This window comes from Eufriesea mexicana, unplaced genomic scaffold, assembly GCF_001483705.2.
Source record: "Eufriesea mexicana isolate 0111107269 unplaced genomic scaffold, ASM148370v2 scaffold1767, whole genome shotgun sequence".
In the NCBI taxonomy this organism is placed as follows: domain Eukaryota; kingdom Metazoa; phylum Arthropoda; class Insecta; order Hymenoptera; family Apidae; genus Eufriesea; species Eufriesea mexicana.
Genome location: NW_016909873.1, coordinates 219,526 through 242,073, shown reverse-complemented (window position 1 = coordinate 242,073; position 22,548 = coordinate 219,526). Strand labels below are relative to the sequence as shown.

The 22,548-nt window shown below is 52.7% G+C and overlaps 2 protein-coding genes across 3 annotated transcripts in view; one reads left to right on the top strand and one right to left on the bottom strand.

Moving 5' to 3' along the window:
• Positions 1–143: 143 nt before the first annotated feature.
• LOC108548752 (neural Wiskott-Aldrich syndrome protein-like) overlaps positions 144–22,548 on the top strand; it is a 26,322-nt gene continuing 3,917 nt past the window's right edge. The window contains exons 1-3 of one of the 2 annotated variants that reach the window (XM_017901844.1): positions 144–216; positions 6,598–6,643; positions 15,414–15,528. In XM_017901844.1, coding sequence (XP_017757333.1) covers positions 15,495–15,528 — 34 coding nt within the window. In that variant the 5' untranslated portion in view covers positions 144–216; positions 6,598–6,643; positions 15,414–15,494. Of the gene's footprint in view, positions 217–6,597; positions 6,644–11,819; positions 12,960–15,413; positions 15,529–22,548 lie in introns of those variants that run through there. The other variant, XM_017901843.1, reaches the window with a different exon arrangement.
• Positions 19,652–20,426, bottom strand: LOC108548753 (uncharacterized). The gene is made up of 2 exons (XM_017901846.1): positions 20,377–20,426; positions 19,652–20,215 (listed from the first exon to the last, which is right to left on the bottom strand). Exons 1-2 carry the CDS (start codon positions 20,389–20,391, stop codon positions 19,928–19,930), a joined length of 303 nt encoding a protein of 100 aa, XP_017757335.1. The 5' UTR covers positions 20,392–20,426; the 3' UTR covers positions 19,652–19,927.

Genomic DNA, 22,548 nt, shown 5'->3' with positions numbered 1-22,548 from the left:
TTGGTGCTTCGAGAGTGAGCTCCTTCCTTAGCCGTTCTATCAAAGTTACCCGATCATGTTTTCGTGATAAATTCTAAGGTTTTCTCTGGTGCGGTAGACGGTGAACTAGGTGAACTCGCAGCGATTAGCGGCGATCGCCGATCGGCTGGCACTACCGTGCTCGGCTGCCACGCATCCACCACCACCACCACCACCACCACCACCATCATCACAGAGGTGAGTACTCTCGCTACGCCGAATTATTATATAATTTCTTTGCTTTTTTCGCTTTCACTCGTCGCCGCTCATCACGCTCGCACCAACCATCGATCCGTCAACTGACAGGTTAACCTCCGATCCGACCTTCCGATCTCTTCTCCCTCCTTCTCCCTCTTTCTCCCTCCTTCTACCTCCTTCTCGCCTCCTCCCTGCCCTCCCCTTCTCCGTCCCTCTATCCTCCCTCTTTCCCCCGTGCCTTCCTCTTTCCTTTGCTCGCTCGCGCGTTCCTTTGCTCGCCCTCTCGCTCGTTCGCTCGCTCGCCAGTTTTTCTTTTCTCTCTCTCGTTCTTCCTCTGTCCGTCCATTCGTCTCTCTCTCTCTCCCTCTCTCTCTCGCTCGTTTTCCTTTTGCCTCGTCGCGCATCGCGCATCGGCTGTCGCGTTTTCCCCGATTCCCGGATTCCGTGTTCCTGCGTGTTTCTCTGCTCGCTCGGTTCTCCGCGCGCGGTCTTTCGGTAGACGAGTCGATTAATTCGCTAAACCGTAACCTCTTATGGTGTTCCCATTGCGAGCACGTTGCCTCGAGGCGCATTAGTAGCGGTGCGCGTCGCGCGCGTTATTTTCGTGTCGGCCACTTGTTCGCGCGACCACCGATCTCGCACCGACCGCCGTTCTTAGTTCCGCGCCCCCCCTCCGGCAATAATTTCGCCGCACCGACCGACAATCGGGCTTTTTGCATCGGGCCTCCTCGATTCTCGCGGTTCGCGATCGATAATACCCGAGAGAACGGTTATATCTCTCCGCTTTCGGCACGCGTTACGGAGACGCGCCAGTCGTTAACCTCTTCTCGTTCGTCGTCCTCTCGAGCGCGAATATCGTCGGTCATCGATTCGACGGATTCGCGATCCCTTCGGCTTCCTGGTCGTGTTTCGTCCATGCCGTTATCCGTATAGAGAGGGCTCTGGCCATCGTCGAGTTGGCCGGTCAAACGTCGGCGAGGACGAAACCGTGCTCGCGCGTAGACCGCGCGATCGTTGCACGAGCACCACCACCGAGCCATGCGGGTATGCCTTGTTTACGCATCGCGCAAAAGCGACACGCGCCACGCGTTTTCCGCACCGAACCGTTCCGTGCTGCCACCCTTCCGCTCGCTTTTCCTCCTTCGGTTCATCCGCGATAACGCCGCGTTATTATTTATCGCCTGGCTTCTGGAATCGCGAACGAACGCGATTTCCGAATAACGCGCGCATCGCGTTTGCCGATGCGAGGTAGAAGGTGGGCGTGGCGTGCAAAAATTTCGCCCGCGCCGGTTCTTTCTCGCCGAGGATATATTCTTTCCGCGGACGGAAGCACCGTGACGGAGGGAAAATTCGCGATAATGGATCACGCACCGCGAACCGTCTCGACCCGTGTTTACACCTGCCATCCCCCTTTCCTCTCCCCCTTTCCTCTCCCCGTTCCTCTATCTTTTTCCTGTTTTTCACGAAACGCGTTACCCGTCCTGTGCCTCGTTTCACCGCAATTTACGTCTCGTCGGGCAAAGGGAACCGCTTTTCGGCACGCGATCGCGTCGACCTCGCGATAACGCTAGTAGTCCTCCTGGTTGGCGAATCGAATTCGCGGTTGAATCGCGATCGTATCGACGACGTCTCTCGCGTTGCCACGGTGTTGGCTGGTGACCTTAATTCACGGGTCGGGCATCCGTTGCTTCCGTCCACGCGGAACATTGGCTCTTGGCGAGATGCTCGTTCCTCGCGATCGGCTTTGGAAAACGAAGCGATAACTCGACGACCACTCTCGTGTGTACTACCATTCCCGTTACGACGCTGCCCTCGTACGCGTCCTTCCCGATTCCCCGAACTCGTACCGACCACGCCAGGCGTCCACCGTCCCGTCCGTGTTTGCTAACAAAAACGAGCTGTTCGCTTCGACGTTGCTTTCAATGACGGGTCAACGATCGCTCTCGGTGTCCGTCCGTTCCGCGTGCGTTTCGCTGTCCGAGATTTTCTTTCCAGATTTCCCTCTGTCTCTCCGTGTTGGAAATTCCCTATCGATCGATCGATCCTCGTCTCGTTGCTCGAAATAACGCCCTTTCCAAACGGCCCCGGGTATTCCGGTCGAGTTTCCTCTTATCGAACAGCGCGCGCTAACAGGCCGATGGTAAATAAAGCGTGCGACGGTTTCAGGATCGCGTAGACGTAGAACGATCGCGTGTGCGTAGAGCACGGGTAGGGGAAGATAAAAAGGTGCGGAGGATAGTAAAAAGTTTTTGTTTGTCCGCCGCAGCGTGCTGCCATCTCGCGTTTTCGCGCATCCCCCCCGTATCGTGACCTCGTGGAACGGGGTCATGTGTACCTAACCGCTTCCTAACGTTTCGTCGCATACGCCATCTCTCTCTCTCTCTCTCTCTCTCTCTCACTCTCTGCTCGACATACGGGGCAACGGGGAAACGGGGAAACGAGGAAACGAGCGAACCACCATCGGGTCGCGGATATCCGTGGACTCTGCGAAGGGTAAACGGGCAGGCCAGCGAGAGGAGGAAAAGCGACGGGAAAGCGGCGGAAAAGCGCGCGATCGGCGGCGGAGAGAGGCGGAGACCCGACGAGGTTGGCGAAAGACGCGCGATCGATGTATCCGAATGACGAAGAACGTCGCGAGGGGAAGCTGGACGCGGAGCGGCGAGATATCGAGGACGGTTTCCATTCTTGACCGAGAGACGAAACGGTCGAGAAAGTCAAGCTTCGCTCTGGCAGAATAGGTGGTGGCGCGAGGCGTGGCGAAGTATTGATCGTCGTTGCGATTTCCCTTCCTTCTTCACCCCCGACCAACGTCATCCACCGTTTCGAACCCTCTCGCTTTCTCGTCCTCCCGCTTTGGCTGCCGTTCTGCCGTTCTGCCGTTCTGCCGGTCTACCGGTCTACCGGCTCCGTTACTCTCTCGGTCGACCCACCTTCACCCTCCGATTCAGCCCCTCTGCTGCCGCTCTAGCGCTGCTACTTTCACCTCCGCACCTACCTTCGTTCTTGCCAACGGCATTCACCCTCCAGTCCAGCCCACGAATCCGTACGCGTCCGCATCTCCGTTCCTCTTTTCTCTCCTCTTCCTCTTGGCTCCTCTTCTTCTTCTTCTTCTTCTTCTTCTTCTTCTTCTTCTTCTTCTTCTTCTTGTTCCCGTTTCTCCGCTGCTATCGTTATCCTTTGATCGTACTATCCTCTGTTTTAAATGCGATCGATCGATCAATGCCCCTGTTTCTCTGTCGCTTCGCGGAAAAACGGAGCGCCTCTGGTATAAAATTGCCATCTCGCGCTTTCGCTTGTCGCGTAACGGGAAAGGAAAAAGTAGCGCACGAGTGTCTAGCATTTTCCCGTGTAATTTCTCTCGAGAATCGATTGGAATCGTGGATCGACGATGGTCGGGGGGGGACTGTGGAATCGGTTTTCCGTTCTACGGCATCTTCTTTACCGATGTCGCGAGCTGGCTGGTGTATCGCCATCTGTGAAGGGGTAGCTCAGTTACGCGAGTTTCCAGCAGCTCGCCAATCTCGCTAATGCCGTTAGTCCCGGACTCGATCGTGTCTCGAAACACGGGAAAGTGGAAAGTCGGCTTCGTCGAGAGTTTAACCTCGACGAACGGCTCCGTGTTCCACCCTTTCGGAACCCTCCCCTTTGTCGAGCGTTCGATAAAGGCTCGTACGATACGTCCGAGATGCATGCCACGCTTCCGGGACAAAACCGTATCTTTCCCCGGAGTTTCTCGACTTCTCTTAAATTTGATTAACCAAAGGCTCTTTCGTGCGTGGAAAAAAAAAAGGCTCGCGTTTTTACCCGTACTTTCCACGTCGGTCTTCGCCATCCGCCGGAAATTAAACGTTTTCGGACCACTCTGCTTCGTCGCGTGTTCCGCTTTGTCGGAGGAGGGAAACCTAAACAGCGGCGTATCTTAAATTTCCGATCGAACGAACTGCTCTCGTTACGCGTTTCGCATCCTCGGCGAAACGACGAAAAGACGTCGCAGCGTTTCCGCCGAGTTTCGAATCCGATGGACGTCGCGGTTTAGTTATTATTCGCGCGACAAACCTGTTCCACGAAATTTACCGGTTTTTACGAGGCAAGTTCGCGTTGCGCGGCGAAAACTCGTGATCGGAATTGCTAATACGGAATTTCGAGCTATTGGAAATTCTTACCGCGTGACGGTATCGCGTCGAAAACTTGGACGATACCTTCCACCGTACTTTGGGCCGCGTCGCTCGAGATTCTTTTCGCGGTTTTCGCAAGAAAAACGCGCAACTTTTATTCGTTCGCTCGGAATTGTCGGATCGGAGCCGGAGTTCTTATCAAAATTTCATCGAACGTCGCGCGGAAAGTTGCCGAGACTGCTGCCGTCCGATTCGATTTCTCGCGGAGAAATCGATCGAACCGCGAACCGAAACTTTCCAACAGTCTCGACGTTAAGGACGTTACGCGTTTTTAAAACGATCCTCTTCTCTGTTCAGTGGAACGCGTAGCTTGGCAAGAAGCTCGCCGGTTACGTCACGATTACGTCACACCGACGTAAATCTTTCGGAAGGTAATAAATTTAGAACGTCGCTGATTCTCGCGGTTAACCGAAAATTTCAACGTTTCGCGATCGATATTCGGCGAGGATGGATCTCGTACATATATTTCCACGTCTTTTCCTCGTCAACTCTCGTCGTAATCGCGAAAATTTCATCGCTCCTTTTTCCCCTTTTCTCTTTCAACGTCGCTTCTCTTTAACGAGTCAAGGTTACCGGGTAGGTATTCGCTTGTTAAAAGCTACTTAACCAGCTACTTCCTCCCGTCTTTCCTTCGCCCTTTCTCTCTTTCATTTCGCAACAGCGTTTGATTCGAGGCAAAGAGAGCCATTCCGAGCTGCGCCGATGCCCGTTTCCTTTGATCGGTACACCGAGAATAGCGGTTCACCGTTTCCTCGTTTAATCTCTTCCAGTGACATTAATCCCCGTTAATTCTCATCGATTTTCTCCGTACGAATTGGCTATAGAAACGAAGCTCCGTAAGAATCGTCGGTGCCTCTACCGCGAAAGGGGAGAGGACCGGTGAGATCGATTATCCGTATTTAAACATCCGCTATCCTCCGATGATATCGGTTCACCGAGCCTTTTCGCAGCGAGCGACGAGGAGCGTGGTCGAAATTAGACAACGATTTCGTTCCTCCCTCTTGCGCGCGATTACGCGCGATTACGCGCGATTAAGCGCGATTAAGCGCGATTAGCGGGCTCGAGATTTCCGCGTTTGATCGCGGTTACGTCGAAGACTTATTTCGAGTAATCCTCCGCTTTTACCCTTTTACGTAATCGTCGCATCCAAGTGGCGGTGGTCGGTGGGGTGGGGCATATTCGCGTGGTGGATGGCGAACGTGCGCGAGCAACGCGTAAGTCGGTGGATCGGCAACTCGCGCGTCGGGGGAAGAACAGAAGGGCACTCGTCGTACGTCGGCAATCTAAATAATTATAGCGTGCTGGATAGCTTGGTCGACTCGTCGTTACGAAAGGGTCCGCTCCTTGTCCCCGAGACTCGCGATCGAGCCGCATCCGTTCCAGCCGAAACACGCTCGACGGAATCGCCAGACGAATTATACGACGACGAAATTTCCTCGCCACCCTCCACGCGGTATCGAAGCGGCCGAATCTTGGAACGCGAGTGCGATTAACTCGTTAGCGATCCTGCCGGAAATTATCCGGTCCGCTATTTCGCGTAATTATACCCGCGTCGCGTTATCGGAACTACGCGAAATTTACCGTGCTTCGACGAACGCGTGCAACCCTCCCCATCTTCCTCGATCGTCCTTCCATCACGGCGGTTCCGAGTAGAAAGAGCGAGTAAAAGACGCGTTTCGATAGCGGAAACCGAGCTCGTCCCAGATGTACGCGGTCCGTGGAGACTCCGGGTTCGAGATGTTACCGGAATGTCCCTTTCAATTAGGACGGTATACACAGAGTACGCGCGGAATGACTCTCCCGAACCACTTCTCTCCCTAACGACCAAAGAAAACCGTGCTCGCGAAAACAACATCCCCGTGTTGTTCGTGGGGATGCACCACCATGGGGATGTACGGGGGCGAGTCCCGGGTAAATCCTGCCGGTGAGGAAACAAACGGGAGTCTTCGCTCGATATGCGTCTACGCGACCGAGGGTGACGAAGCCTCCAAGTACCCTTTTTTTTTTTTTTTTTTTTTCCTCCGCCGCGACGCACCGCTCCGCACCGCGCAGCGGAGAAACCGATTCATCGCATCCCCTTCCGTCCTCTCCTCTTTTCCCTTTTTCTCTCTCTCCTTACCCCTGCCACAATTATACGATTTCACCGCTTCTGCTGCTCGAGTATCTCGTTAATTATATTGTTTCGCCTTGACTTTTTTTATTACAGAGATCACTTGCGAGGGACACGGAACTTCTCGTAGCTTCCTGAATCGGTGAGTGCTCCTAACCCTCTTTTTCTACCTTGGAAAATCGTCGATGCGTTAAGTTGGACGTAGATTGTCCCGCGTCCCTCTGGCCACGTTTCATTCGACGAAAGGTCGTCGAGGTTTTTTCCTCCGCGCGCTGTTTAATTAATCCGCGCCGTGGTAATTTCCGCTCCGTTCGATTCCATGAATGCGCGCGCGCTTCTCTGTCTCGTTGACCGATATCGATACCTCGATAGTCCGATTATTCGGTCTCGATCGATGGAGGATGGAACGCGTCCGGTCTCGGGCAATCGGAGATTACCCGAAAAGCGCGGTACAAGCTTTCCGTTTCGTCGTTGGGGGGGGGGGGGGGGGGGGGGTGAAAGTCGACTTTGCCAAAAATTCCGTTCGCAAGCGTACCTTCTCCGCGTCTTACGAATTTTCGTCTCGCTCAGGCCATCTCGTCCCGTAGAACATCCCGCTCTGCGCTTTGCCGAGTGTCGCCTTAACATAAAAGTAGACCGATATTTCTCGCGTGATTCGTAGACGCGACGAGCGTCTTTGTTTCTGCTAAACGCGAACGAGAAGGTAAATATCGCGTTAAAGCGGCGAGATAGCTCGACTTTAATACCCGCCTGCTATCGCGTGACCGAGCGCGTTCCTTTGGCGAAAAGTTACGGTTATTCTCGTCGGACAGAGTCACCGACTTTCGAGCTTGGCCCAAGCACGATCGACAGACGAGCTGGATCGGTCGTGTTTCCTTCCAACCTTTGCGAATTTCTCCGTCTTTCGCCGAAAATAATCGCAGTTCGTCTATCGTCGTCAGAGTAGTCGTCAGAGTTGTTTACGACGAAGGATCGACCTCGTCTAATTGGGTAACGAGCAGCGACTATCTTCGCGAATCGCGGACCTTCTTTTCCGAGTGATATTCGTTCTCGTTAACGCATCGCTGCTAATCGAAAGCTAAATATCGGTTTGAAAAGCAAGGCGAGTCGAATAGAACAATCCGTGGAAGCGAGCGTTCGTTTCGAAGCTGGTATCGAGGAAAGGAAGGAAACTGGAGAGGAGAAATGACCATTGGGGAGTTATTGAACGCGGTAGGATGAATCTGCATGGGCCGACAGAGCCGGTGCGTGAAAAGCGTAAAATAAAAGGGGTGGAATGGAAAGAGAGAATGGGTAGCGTCGATTAGCAAGATCGCGCGAAAGGTAGCGATAATCCTCGTCGAGATTTACGCGCGCTCTTTCATCCATTCGCGTAAACGTATTTTTCCGGTTCCGTAGTGGTCGACTTCTCGGTAGACTACAAGTGGGAGTTTAACGTTGTCCGATTCTCCGTGTAGAATTCAGCCGAATCGTATAGATTTTTCCTCCACGAGCGTAAACACGGGTATGAAATTGACGCGTAAACGTTAAGAGGTTTGCTTACCGACCATTACCTACGCAACGTGACGCGAAGCTGCAAGGTCTGATCGCAACCACGACTCGATCACTGTAGCCGGATACGTGGCCACCACGGTAGCGTAGCTAGCGAAGCCGCGCGATCCGTTTAATTGTGATCGCAAATACTATAACCGTGCGTTGCAATATCGAAAATACCTCGGTGTGATACAACTAGTTGCGTGATACTGGTATGCCTGTAACGAGTGACTGGGTAGAAAGGTAGCTAGATAGGTGGGTGAGTGGGTGGGTAGGTGGATAGGTTGGTTGGTTGGTTGGTAGGTAGGTAGGTAGGTAAGTTGGTAGGTAGGTTGGTAGGTTGGTAGGTTGGTAGGTAGATAGGTAGGTAGGTAGGTAGGTAGGTAGGTAGACAGGCAGGTAGGTAGGTAGAAGTAGCAGCGGAGGATAATCTCATGGAAGCTAGGCTGCGGTACTCTGCGGTACTATATGCCGCCATCTTGCTTTATCGATTTTAACCCCTACCCGTGACTCGCTTTCTCGAGCTACCAATTCTCTCGTGTTTCTTCTTTCCCTTGTTTCTTGTTAGCGACTTTTCTCCTTTCACCATTCTTCTCTATTATCGACGATCGTCGTTGTTTCTTCCGTGAAATTAAACGTACGCCCAAAGTAACGCGTACAGGTTGATTCTCGGCGTGGAACACATTCGTATCGCGTGATCGAATCGCGTGAAAGCGTTTGGCATCGCGTCGATGACGATTAACCGCTAACGAATATAGACCGCTACGCGAAGAGAGTAGCTAGTTAAGGGTTGAAGTTGGACCACCGCCGCGAGAGGCCATTTATCAATTAACGAAGCTCGCGATGCACGATTCGTATGGCGAATAATTTAATCTCGATCCGGACGTTCGATCGCGACGCGTTTCGTTGATGGAGAATCGCGATGGGAAAATTGGCAAGGGATAAAAGCAGAGATTCGCCTGTGGGTACGGGTTGCATAAATCGTGCTCGACGAAGCCGAGGTTTCCCTTGGACGCGTAACTCGGTAAGCTCGTTATCGTTGGTCTAGCAATGGCCCGGTTTGGATTTTCGGCTCTGCCGCTGTTCCGCTTTCGGAACGAAGGGTTAAAGCGACGTTTCTGCCGCGAACAATCATTATCTATAGCGTTGATTTTGCTGCGCGCCGAGTTTTATATTCCGCCACGGTAAACGTATCGTCGTACGATATCGTCGAATTTGAACCGAAAAGAACGCGTCGACGTTCGTTTACGTTTAGGGAAAAGTAAAGGCGTAACAAGCGGTTAAGGATCGTTAGCCATGGTACGCGGTTACGGCAATAATCGGATCTCCGTTGAAACGACTTTTGGAAATATCGTTATCTCTCCCGTCCGTAATAACCGACAGCTGGCATTCGTAAATGGCCTCGTTCCATTTCGACGAGACGTCGAAATGTAAATTGCTTTTACCAATTTGAAATCTATCTCCTCCGTTGCTCTACGATTTGCCGTACGATAGATCTCGGTGATCGAAAAATTCGAAAACGCGTCTTGAATGGCCGTTCGCTGGCTTGGTAAACATTTCGTTGAATCGAATAGTAGGGGTCTGCTAGTCGAAGGCACGTTACAGCGTGCGTCATTATCGCAGCTGTCGACGGTAATTTCCAGCCTGACGCGAGTCCGAACCTCTTAATTCGGAGAGAGGGTGCGAGTGTCTCGCTAAAAGTGTCGGTTAAAATAATTTTTCTGTCCCCCTCGTGACAATCGAGAACCTTTCTTTTCCCTTTGTCGGCGAATTTCCCAAGCGTGCGAATGGAAAATCCATTTCGCGTGGTTGTCGCGAGATAGCCGGAGTAGTAGAATTCGAAATGGAGTCTCGCTTAAGCAGGAGTGAACCGACTTTTCTTTCCGAGAAGAGTGGGAAATCTCGTTTGATCGGAGAGCGAATAACAGACATTTGACGCATCTCATCCAAGGATACAGGCTTTTACCCCATTTCGTTCGATTTCGTTCGATTTCGTTCGATTTCGTTCGTTTTCCGAGAAGAGTGGGAAATCTCGTTTGATCGGAGAGCGAATAACAGACATTTGACGCATCTCGTCCAAGGATACAGGCTTTTACCCCATTTCGTTCGATTTCGTTCCATTTCGTTCGATTTTATTCGATTTTCGCGAAGTCGTACGACGACGGTACGACTGGGTGACGGCGGTCTCAAAGCTGTCGGATTTTTCTCGTTGCATCGGCTCTTAATCTTGCAAATTTACGCGATAACGCTTAGCTCGGAGCAATCGTGGCGTATAGTCGGTTACCATCTCGTCGCCACATCCGACAGCGCGTGTGACGTACTTCGGCCCCTTTCACGCAAGAGGGTGAAACTCGTTTCAAAGGGGTTATTTTAGGAACAGGAAGGTGGCTGGCCGACCATGCACCGATACGAACATTTAGAAGCGCATTCTCGTTCTCTCCTTCCTTCTTTCCTTTTTTCGTCCTCTCTTTTTTGACTCGAATAAACTTGGCTTCCCGGATATTTCGCGTTCCCGTAAATCGATCGCCTTGTCGCATTCTTCCGCGAGAGGAGGGCGAAAGAGAAACGATGGATCCCGGCAAGATCGATATTCCATTTTCCTCGAGATTCCTCTTATCCTTCTTTTCGCGCGATCGATCGTTGGATCGATCGGGGTAGGTTTCGGCGCGGCGCGGCGCGGCGAAATTGGCGAAAAGAGGAGAAGGAGGCGAAAGGATAAAGGAGGAACGATTCGGGGATGTGGCACGCGAGGCGATTCCCGCGGAACGTTTCGGTGCCTGCGCTTAATTAACTTTAATTAATCTACAGCGGTGGAGTATTACTCTTTCGCCGAGATTAAGAGGAACGAGATTAATCCGGAGCCAGGGCCGGCATCTGGCACGTGTCTCGACCGCATTCCCGTAAATGTGTTTGCTCGCGTATACCCTACCGTCCTTTATCGCGAGCTCTGCATGCACGCGGCGCGTTGTACGTATTATTCGCGGACTCTTCGATCCGCTAAGCGGATTTCGAGAGAGAAAAAGCGAGCGCGAGTGATTCGGTTTTTCGCCACGCTCTCTCTCCCTCTATCGAGTAATTAAACGACTCGACGCACGAGCGATTCCGTTCTCTTGTATCTATCCTCGTATCTTTTATCGATCGTCGAACTCGACGATTCGCCACGACAGAGCGGGTCTTCCGTCGAATTATGCTTCTTCTCTAAATATAGACCGCTCGCAGATTCTACTCGGACGCCGTTAATCTTCGTCGTGATACCTTTCGCAGATAACGCAACGACGATTTCCAGCGAATGCCTTGGCGATACGCTCGTACACCTTGCAGTTATTCGCATATTTTTATCGATGCGTAATTCTACGGGAATGCAATATCGAACGGAGACTCGGAAACGTCTCGAGAGGGCACGATAACGAGCCGAGCGCGTTCTTAGATCCGTAACGCATTCCTAGCGTTCCGTAAAGTGGTTCTTCGAGAGGGAAGCGGAAGGACGATAAGAATAGGAATAAGGAGGAGGAGGAGAAGAAGAAGAAGAAGAAGAAGAAGGAGAGTAGAGATAATAAGCGCGTGTCCTAGGAGGTAAAAGCGAGGTAGCGAAGGAAAGCGAAGAACGGCGGTGAACGCGACGCAGCGTTTACGCGCGACGGTTCAGGGGAGCACTGTGACCAGGGAGAGAATATCGCGCGAACCGTGGAGCGATAGTCGGCCGGCCGGAGGGGTGGATGGCCGTGATGGTGGGGGTGCGTCGACCGCGAGCGAACACGAGAGCACGCCGAAGAGGGGGAGAGAAACGTGGGAAGGGACGAGTGGGAGAAGGTCAGGTCGCGCAGGCGCCAGCCCCGAACTTCCCACGGGCTGATCAGTCGTGCGTGGCACTTGACACGCGTTGCGTCTTTTCGTTTCAGTTCTCTCGGATTCCCTTACGGATCGCGTCTCTTTCGTCCACCCGCTTGTACTCCGCTTTTCTCTCGCTCCCTCTCTTTCTCTGTCTGTCTCTCTCTCTCTCTCTCCCTCTCTCTCCCTCCCTCTGCCTCTGCTCTCGCCGTTACCAACGTATTTCCTCTCGTCTTTTCTTTCTTTTTTTTTTTTTTTCCACTTTTCTTTCGCCCACCCTTCTCGTCCGTCCACCCGCCACGGTGTTTTCGTCTGGTTTCCCGTGTGTTCTCTGCCGTTTGCAAACTCGACCGGCATTGGAACGTTCGGTGCTTTCGTCGCAGCAGAACGACGCGGATTTCGGATCGTTCTGGATGGAAATCGCGATTTCGTCGCGACGACGCGGGACGCCAGAAACGGTGCATAGGTGAAACTCGTTCGACGAACGCCAGCCGCGTTGATCTAGGGCGAAAACTTAACCGGTGGTGTCGCGTCCAAATCTCCGAGTGCAAACTCTTGGAAGGTTGTCGCGGCTTCGATCCGATTGCCGAATCTAATCGGGACAACGAACGCCGATTCGAGTCCGCGATTCGAGTGATACACAGTGAACGATCGAAGCCTGCGCGTGACCCCGTTTCCCGATCGTGTTTCCCGATATTCTACCCGGTCAAGTTTTTCTGTGATACTCGCGTTATTCGCTCGAGCCTTGGAAACGTATACGCGGCGACCAGCGACCACGTGTCGCTTTTCAACGACGAGCAGCGACGAGAAACGGAGGACAAAGTTGCGAGTTTCTTCCGAACCGTCCATACAACTTTTTCTCACCTCGCATCTTCGCTACTGAATGTTCCATTCACGCGGCCCTCTGGCTGTCCCCGTCATCCTCGTTTTCTTCGTCGTCGTCGTCGTCGTCGTCGTCGTCGGGCTCGACATCGAGCTCGTCACCGAGATCACCGTTGATGGACAACACCGCGGACCTTTTCTCCCTTTACACCAGCTGCCTTTGACTCGATGCGAGCGGTACTCCTACGGGGGAAACAAGGATCGATATTTACGAGGTAGGAAGTGCCGTGTTCCGTTGCCGAGAAATTTTGGGTGTTTCGGCGAGGTCCGGTCGGTCGCGTTATTCGTCTTTTTGCCTGCGTCTTCGATACCGAGCAAATTTTTCGCCCGTTCTTACGTATCCACGCTTTAATCGATAAGCGCGACACGCGTTGCCGATCGAAACTCGAGTGTGATCGGGAAAAGAAAGTATCCGTGTATTACGCCGTTCTCGTTATCTCTTCCACGTTTCGCCGTCAACTATTTTACCGCGTTTTACCTACGCTCGCACTCGCCGACCTGTCTCGTCTTCCTCTCTCGAGTATCGTTTCGGGGGCGATGCAATCGCGAGAAGCGTTCGGGCGAAGCGAAGGAAATCATCGTGGAATATAGAGAGAGAGGGGGGGGGGGAGCGCGTGGTTCGCCTCTCTCGAATAATACTAGCACATATACTTGGATATTGATTTTCTAGGCGACTAGTACCCCGTGGCAAGCTCATCCGAGACTTTGGCGTCCATTCGATGTAATCGTTCCTTCTGTTGGCTTTTGGAGCTCGTGTCGCGTCGCGTCGCGGCGCGGATGGAGACACGCGTTACCCGGGTAATAATCGAGCGTGTACGCTGGTGAAACCCGGCGACACGGGACGGGACGAGTATTATTCTCGGATGTACGATGTCCGGCGCGCGTGTACGGTCGTTAGATCCGTCGTCGGTGTGTAACGACCGGATCGGTGGATTTAACGGGGTATCGTTAGGACGGTGGTCGGTAAACGAAAGATATAGCGCTTACCGAGATCCTTAAGACTCCGTCGCTTACGACCGCTTCGACCGAGCTTTGAATACTTTATTAGACTGGGACGGGTGCCGCGGTCGCGTCGAGTATTTCGCCTCGTTCTTTCCTCGATCACATCGATCCACCCTCTTCGTTACGCGCGTTTTCCGCGTGCCGTCGTTGCGAGTAACGCGACCGGCAGAAATACCCAACGATTAGCGGCGCGAACGAACGAACCGAGAAAACGAAGGAACGCGGAGAGAATTTGGCAAAGGCAACCGGTTCGAGCGATAGCTCGAATTTAATAGCCCGTGATACTAGAGCGGGCCTCAACGCGACTCGTCGCGCACGAGTTCGTGGCATTCGTGGATTACGCGCAAACGTATCGTACACCAACTTCTCGACACCGGCCGTTTTCGTTCCCCAGCTCGCGCTCGTTCCACGGAAACGCGAGGAAAACGCGAGGAAAACGCGAGGAAAACGCTGGGAAACGGTGGATTTTGTCGGCTGGTTGCAGCGAGTGGATGTCCGATGACGTTGGGTTGGTCGGAACGCGTGGCGCAGGACGCGGTGTATCCGCGAGATTAAAAATGAATTGAAACTCGAAGATTAAGAGCAACGCCGGGTATTCTCGTCGCGAAATATTCCGCGTTATCGTTATCGTTATCGCTATTTTGTGGCGGTTATTGTGGTCTTTTTCGTTGTCGTACAATAGGCGCGAGAGTCGTGACCGTAATAACGAATTCGTTGTACCTTTCGGATTATCTTATCTCTGGTTTCGCGTGTACGCGTAGCTTCGATTTCCAGGGAAATCGTGCGATTTCCGATCGCGGCACAAATCCTTCTCGCCTCGGAACGAATCGATATCACGACCTCGATATCGATAACGAACGAGAACGAAAGTTACGAAAGAAACGCAACGCGCTTCTTCGATCGATAGAAACGGATCGATTGGCGAAAGGACTAAAGGGCGAGCTTCTTTCTTCTTCTTTTCCCTCGCCGTTTACACGCGCGTTGGCGGGTTTCTCCGATTCGTCGTAATCCACTCGACGCGCGTCCCGTTCTTTGCCGGGAAAAACGATTTCGCTACGGAACGGAGCAATCGAGCCGATCCATTCGATGCTCCGCGGATCGCGAAACGAACGTTGGTAACCACGGAATCGATTTATCGGTTCTCGCGCGCGTTTCCGTATCGCGCGATGAATAAATGGACGGGCAAAGATGGTGCGCCCGTTTGCGTCCTCGATGGCTATCTTTTCGCATCCGTACGTACGTACGAGACGGTCGGTTACGCTCGGTAAACGAAGAGAGAGTCGATTCGGGTAACGTCTGGCAGCAGTCACCTTTATCGACCCATCGTCGGGCTTGCAGCGTGCAGCGACTTAGGAACCCCTGCGCGATCAAGGCCGCTGGGTGAAAAAAAGCGGGAAATACTTTGACTCGGGGGAAACACGGAGCACTGGCTCGGCGAAATTGAAGAGGGTCGTTTGATTTATGGCGGAGCCGTCCTAGGACCCCCTTTCCTTCGCTTCACGCTCGAATTTCGCTAGTTGTCCGCCGCGCACACGCGCACACGCGCAGCACCCTCTGCGGAACGCTCGCGCTTTCATCCAGTTTCACCCCCGTGGTTCTGTCCGTCGATCGAACTTTGATCGCGAGTCGACCTGTTTCTCTGATCGAACGTGTCCTTTCTGTTTCAGATACGTAATCGCGGTGGATTCGTTTCCACCGGTATCTCGAATTCGCAACCGTCGCACGGCTACCGTTCGATCGGTCGATACATGTCATCTCCGATGCTAAGGATACATGTGGAAGGTAATGATGAAACGTTTGCTTGCTCGTTCGTCCCTCTCTCTTCGTTTCTCTTCCATCTTTCGTTGCATCGATTCTTTCGGTATCGCGGACGGGTACGACCGTGTCGTTGGATCGCGATTAGCCGTTACGCGTTTCTATCGGGAAAATAATTTTCCAGGCGAGACGAGATTAATCGGAAGCACGGAAAGGGTGGAAAGAAAAAAACATTCGGCAAAGCATGGTATCCCGGTACAAAAAGCTTTTCTCTCCGACTCTGCGATACACGTGCAAGATACCGCGAAACGCAGTCATCGAGATATATACATATACACACACACACACATATTCGATAGCGTGTTCCTCCTTTGTTCGCCGCCAGCGAGATTCGTACCTTCCTATTTTTCGCTCGCGTATCGGTACACGTACGATACGTATGTACCCTATACCGTACCGGGAAGTATTTTTTTTCTTCTTTATACGCAAACCGACGTACGATCGATGGGAAGAGTGGAAGGGATAGTCGGCGAAGCGAGCAGCCCGTTATACCGAGGGTATCTCTATGACAGCTGCGAATTTCGAATCGAAATTCGTCGTTTGGTCGTTTCGGTGTTTCGAGGAAACGCGTACGACGAAAGAGACGAAAATTGGACGAATCGCGCAATGCCGGTGGGAACTGGATCCGGGTGACAACAACGTATCCGACGAGTCAGTTACTTGGCCGCAAAGATTTTTCTGGTCCGGCCAAGCGTTTCTCCTTCTCACCGATTCGACTAGTTTCCAGCGTTCGTCGCGTTTAGAGACGCTAACGAAACTCTAGTCGTATTTATTTCCACGACGACGTTTACGCGATCGATATGCGAGTGGTTCGCGATCGAACGGAGAAAGCACAGGGTTTCGATGAACAATTAGACTAGCTCGCGAGCCCGTCGCCAGCGTCTTTCGTTATGTTCTGCAACGTTGGTCGAGAAAACGATCGATTACGCCGATTACGCCGATTACGCCGATTACGCCGATTGCCGCGATTACGTCGACTTGGATCGTTGACGATCAAACGCGACTTTCGAACGACCCGTAGCGCCTGCGACGCGACCTCGATGACCTCGGCGACCTCGGTGACCTCGAGCTCCAATGACACGATTATCCACGCGGAAGACCTAACGCGATTACCGCCGCGTCGATTCGTCGCGAATGGAACGTTCCTTCCGTTCCTCGCACCTCGCGTTTATCGAAAAAAAGAAAAAAAATGATACTTTCGCCTATCTGTCTATCTTTCGTTACGTATCTTTACACAGTAAGCGTGCGCGCGCGCGTGCTCTATCGATTTCAATAAAGAGGGATTTACCGAGCGTATCGCGTGCCAAACGGCGAGTACCAACAGGCAGAAGAATCGAGGTGCTTTAAAGAAGGGATACTCGTGAAAGATGGCCGGATTAATAGACGCGACGGTTATTCGCGATAAAGGCTAAAACGCGATACGGATTAGCCGGAAAAACGACAAAGTTGATCGCGTTGCGTCGCTCGGTGTTTCGCGTCCTCCTATATAGAGACGTCGCTAGAGACGACGGGAGAGGGTGGCCGAGAGAGAGATCACGGTTACAAGAGGCCGTCTATTTGCTTCCTATACGCAAATGCGATAATTAGCCCTTCGCTTAGAGCGAATGGAACGTAGTTGGCTGGCGTATTTGCACCGAGCACGGCTCGTTTCCCGATTAATGGACGCTTCCGCAGTCTCCGGCAGAAATCTCTTTTCACCGAGCTCTCGAGCCTCTTTCCGCTCGAATAATCGCGCTGCCTCTTGGCGGTGTTTTATTCGGAAAACGGATGTACGTAGACGGTAGCGACGAGCGGGATGGAAGATGGTTGGGTTTTCGAGAAAAGGGGAAAAAGCGTGTCGGAAATGTCGGCTGCCGAGGAATATAATAATACCCTCGGCGCGTCGCCGTCGATGAATTTGCCACGCGCTCGCCGTTTCGGCCAATGAATATTCATCGGCTATCGGCGGGGACACGCGTAACGCGGCAACGCGCGACTCTCGTACGCAGATTGAATAATAGTTGCACGCGCGATATACGTTAGATGTAATCGCGGTGTTAATGGGAACGCTCGGAGATACCTTTTCGTCCACGCTCGCGTCTACCGTTTATCCTCGGATCTCCTCGTTCACCGTCCGGAGAAATTTATTTCGACGTTCCGCCGTGCATCTCGGCCATTCGAGCAACGGCGGAGTCGCGCTAACCGAATTCTCGAAATAATTTTCCTTTGTTCGAAAGCGTGGAACACGGTGGAAAATTCCAATCGAGATTCCGTCGTTGCCCCTTTAAACGAGGCGAAAGATCGGCGTAACCGCGTAAGCGAGTTACTCGAGCGAGAAAAATATTTGCCTTTCGCTTCACGGGAAAATATTTTTCCTAAAAATCCTCGCAATTATCCGCTCGGTATCTCCGCGCTACTCGTACTCGCTATCTCCGTCGCGTACTTTCCGCGATAAACGAGAACCGTATCGGTGACGCAAATTCGATCGAGCGATCCGGAAGACTCGGTCGGATTAAAATTAGCGGAACGGATTTTCGAGGCAAAGGGCGGAGGTAGCCGAGTTGGCGCGCTGCGGTGCCGAAGCAGAGGGGTGAACGAAAGGGAGACGAAACGGTGCTGCAGCGACCAGTGGACGTGGACTGGTGGATACCACCGGTCGGACTCGTTCCATTAATTACTCGGCATCGAAGATCGGTCAGTGCTCGGTCAGCCTCGGCCAAAGGATCCCGGCAGACAATTACGTTAAACCGGCTTTTGTTTGCGGATCCGTGTAACAACGCTGGACACGTTTTGCACCCTTCGTTATACCCTTCGAATTACCTCCTACTCGGTCATCGTCATCCGAAAGGAAATTATTCGTAATCCACGCGAACGTCTCGTCGAATCGATCGCCGAATAAAGGAATACCGCGCTCGGCGCGAACAATCTTCGACCGCTATTCCAATTCGTAGAGCGGGATCGTCGATGACGGTGGCGAATGACGTTTCGATCCCGCGATCGGATCACGCGCCGTGCGCGGCGACGATTTCGATTTCCGTTCGAGGACAACCGGCGAGGAGCCGCGCTTAAAACTCCTATGAATTATTTATTCGATATCGAGGAAACGAGTGTCAGCCGCGTTCGTACGCGTTCTCGTGTTTCCTAGTTTGTTTCGTTCGAAGCAACTCGAACGAGAGAATGCAATTTCGTCCATGGAATATTCCTCGTTTATTATTCGTGGATCTCGGTGAAGAAACCCGGTGTGCTGGTATCGGCGCTTCGGCGCGTTGATCAGACGGGAGAGGAAACGCGTGGAAAGGTTCTTGGACGCGTTTATTCGTCGGGGTTCGCGCATTAGCAAGGGGTGCGCGTATTATCTCTGCCGGTACGACAACGGTGCGTATCGCGCAGCTTTACACCCTCCTGCCATCGCCGTCACCGGTGATGAAACCATTTTCGAGTCGCTCGTCGGCTTTTCCCGGCAAGGGTGACATTGGAAAATGTGAAATGCGGCACTTTGGAAACGGGATAGGACGCGTGGCTGTTGCACCGAACGGTGCTCACCGATACGTTTCTGGTATCGACCGCTGGTGGACCGTTTGGGAAAGCGAGTGTTCTCCGAGTGCTGGAAGCTTGACAACGCGTTACCTCGTGCACGCGAGAACCTTCTCTATTCATCCTCTTCGTATCCTCTTCGTATCCTCTTCGTATCCTCTTCGTATCCATCTCTTTGATGCGCGCGAAATGAAGAAAATATTTTTATACCAAACACGACGAAACGGAATTTTATTTGCCGCGATAAACGACTCCTTCTCCCCGAGACCACTCGTCGAGTCGATCCTTTGCCAAACGCGGAATCGAGAATCGTCGATCCGGAATCGCGTACTGAATGCAAGAGTTTTGCCAAAGTACAACGCGCGCGAGCAATCTCGAGAGAATTTAGCCGGAATTCAGTCGTTTCGGCCTCGAATTCGCTTCGTTCGAGACGTGGGCGAGTTTTTTGGTCGTTCTTTTCCCGCCTTTGTCCGGTATTTAATGGAACGACTTAAAGGCGAGCAACGAACGGAACATGCAGAGGACGGTGATGAAATAAAGGGAGAAATTCGGTATATGCTTTGCATCGAACTTTATTACGTATTTTATTCTACGCAGCGAGATACGTGTACGCGTACAAGTAGTATATATACGTTTGTCTGTTAATGGTTAGTAACGCGGAGAAGAACGCGGCCAAGTGGCGAGCAAGATCTCGCGGATGGATGGAACGATGCCGGCGTGCTGCTTGGGCGCGGGTGGTTGGGTGGTTGTTCGTGCATCTCGATCAGATCTGTGCGGCCAGAGCTCTGGATAGAGCGGTCGAGATCGGGTGCAGTCGTCGTGATTAAGTCCGAACGGTGGGTGGTGACTCGGCCTAGAGAACGTAGTAGGGCGCGGAGTAGGAAGCGGCGTAGTACGGATATCCGGTGTACGCAGCGTAAGGGTAGCTGTAGGCAGCCGAGTAGGCTACCGGCGCGGTGTACGCGCTATAGGCGACAGGAGCGGTGTAAGCCGCGCCTACCAGCAGTCCTCGCTTGTCCCGAGGCACGGCCTCCGCTTCCTGTCCTGCCACGATTTCGGACTTGACCGGTTCCAGCGACGACTCCGTGTCCAGAGGTTTCGCCAGAGCCGCCGTGCTGACCAGGGCGAACAAAACGAGAGCCTGAAATCACGGAGGAGAGACGTTGGCGAGAGAAACACCGACGAATCGAGGGGATACGGAGGAAAAGCGCGTAACTCGTATTCGCGAGATGGCGAGAGAGTAGAGAGCAGAGAGCGTATAGAAGGTAAAAATGGAAGAATCGAAGAACGCGGTTTACTCACTGCGATGCACTTCATGTTGTTGTAGGTGGACGAGGAGATGACGAGCTTCGAAGCGGGTCGAAAATCGATTGATGCTCGAAACATCGTGGCAGGCCTCTTTTATACCCATTCGATCGCGACGTCGGCCGTACGTGCATCGATTCTCGATATTTACCTCGCGTAATCGCGCATAATTATTAACCTCTCGGCGTTGTCGGTCACACGGGGCTGCATCGAGAACGAGCAACCTCGTCGCGGTACACTAGTGTGCCGACGCGAGATTAAGCAACACGTCCTTGGCCATTGTCCAAAGCGAGTCGTAAGAATCGTTCGACGTACGACCGATGTCGGACATTTTCGTAATTCTTTCACCGTCCGTCCGCTTTTTATTATTCGCGCGCCGCCGTTATCGTTTACGCGTTTCGTCGCGATAATCCACCGCGCGGAGATTTATCGGCGAGAAAATTTCAAAGTATCCTCGGTCCCGTGTAAATTCCTCCAACGATCGACCTTGCGGAGGTCGAAGCGAAGATTCCTAGCGTGAGGTGGAGAGAGTGGGAGTAGTCCCCCTATTGAAATTCCATTTGGGCACGTTACGCGCAACCTCGTCGCCCGTAATAATTTTCACGACGATGGTTTAGCTATTCCGTCCTTGTACCCAATTGGTCCTCGTTTGCGGCCACGAAGCCTAAATAGTTCCTCCTGCCAGTCGCTCGTGTACGCCATTGATGAACGAGAAAACGCCAAGGGCTGGCGCATTTACCGGCGCTCTTCGGAATGCCGCTTGAACATGTAAAAGGTAAAGAATTTCGATGGCAAAGGTACGGTGGCCACGAGTACGGTAATCCGCGTCGAATTTCCATTGACGTCAGTGCGTTCATCGATTACGCTTTACCGCCGTTGGAACGGTAACGGGACCAACGTTGGTCGTCGATATATAAATTTGCGATACGCAACGTGGAAATCTGACCGCCGTTTACCGCCGAGCTGTAAAATCGTGGACTAAAAGTCTCTCGGAGAGGCGAAGAGGTCGTTCTCGTCAGGCCTCGTTGACTCGTTATTCTCGGAGAAACGACCACGCGACCACTGCGACGACGGCGAGGACGGCGACGAGGAGACGATGCAGAGCGTCGCGACGCGGCGGTCTGCGCTGCGAAGTAGGCAATAGCCGACGTCGAGAGGACGGAAACGATGACGTTTAAGCAGAGCGCGGCCAGCTCGTACCGCGTGCGCCAGCTGGAAGAAAACTTGATCGAGTACGCGAAAGGATAACTCGGCGGCTCGGCTCGTTAATGCTCCCCGGAGAAAAGGGAAATTTTCCGTGCTCGTCGTTGGAGGAAAGGAAACCGAGTGCGTCGGTGAAATATCGACGTTGGCCGATATCGCGGTTAATCGTTTATCGAGCAGACGGTCAGATACGACGGACGGTGGAGGTTTTTCGTGCGAGAGAACGCGAGAATCGAGAATAGTTTTATTATCGTCGCATCGTGTTTGCCGACCACTCGTCGTCCAGTTTATTCCCGACAAAGGGTCTCCCCGCTCGTCCAGGGAAAATACGGACGAAAGTTTAATCAACGTCCAATTTCTCCGCGAGAGAAAAGCAGACGTCGGAAGTGGGGAAAGTGTGGGGGTCGCGAGACTCGGCCAATTCGCGTGTCTCTATCGAGGAAGAAGCGATCGCTCGATACGAGATAGCGCCTTCGCCATCGATTCCCTTTCGATCGAAAGGGTTCCGAACATGCGTGCGAGTTTCAAAGTCCGATTTCTCCGGGCTAGAGAGGCGAAACAGAGATTCCCGGCGCGACGACCGCGAGTGCTCGATAACCCGTTCGGTTGCGAATAAAGGGCGGGATTAAATCGCGTCTAAACGCGCGGTATCCTCCTCGGAAACGGAGATTTAGCCGCGTAACTACCGACGACTAACTAACCGACTAGCGAGATTCCGGGGGTTTAAAGACGCGTTGAGCTCGCGCTGAACGCGAAACGTGAAATGTCGAGCGTGGAGCGTGGAGCGTGGAGCATGGAGCGTCGCTCGAAGCGTCGCGGAAAAGGAGAATCAGAGCCGGTGGTGGAGTGCCGGTTTCATTGTTTCGTCGTTCTTTAGAACGCTCTTCGCGTTAACACGTCGCGAATTGGTACAATGCCGGCAGTTTTCTCCTTCGCTCCTTTTTTTTTTTCTTTTTTTTACCACTC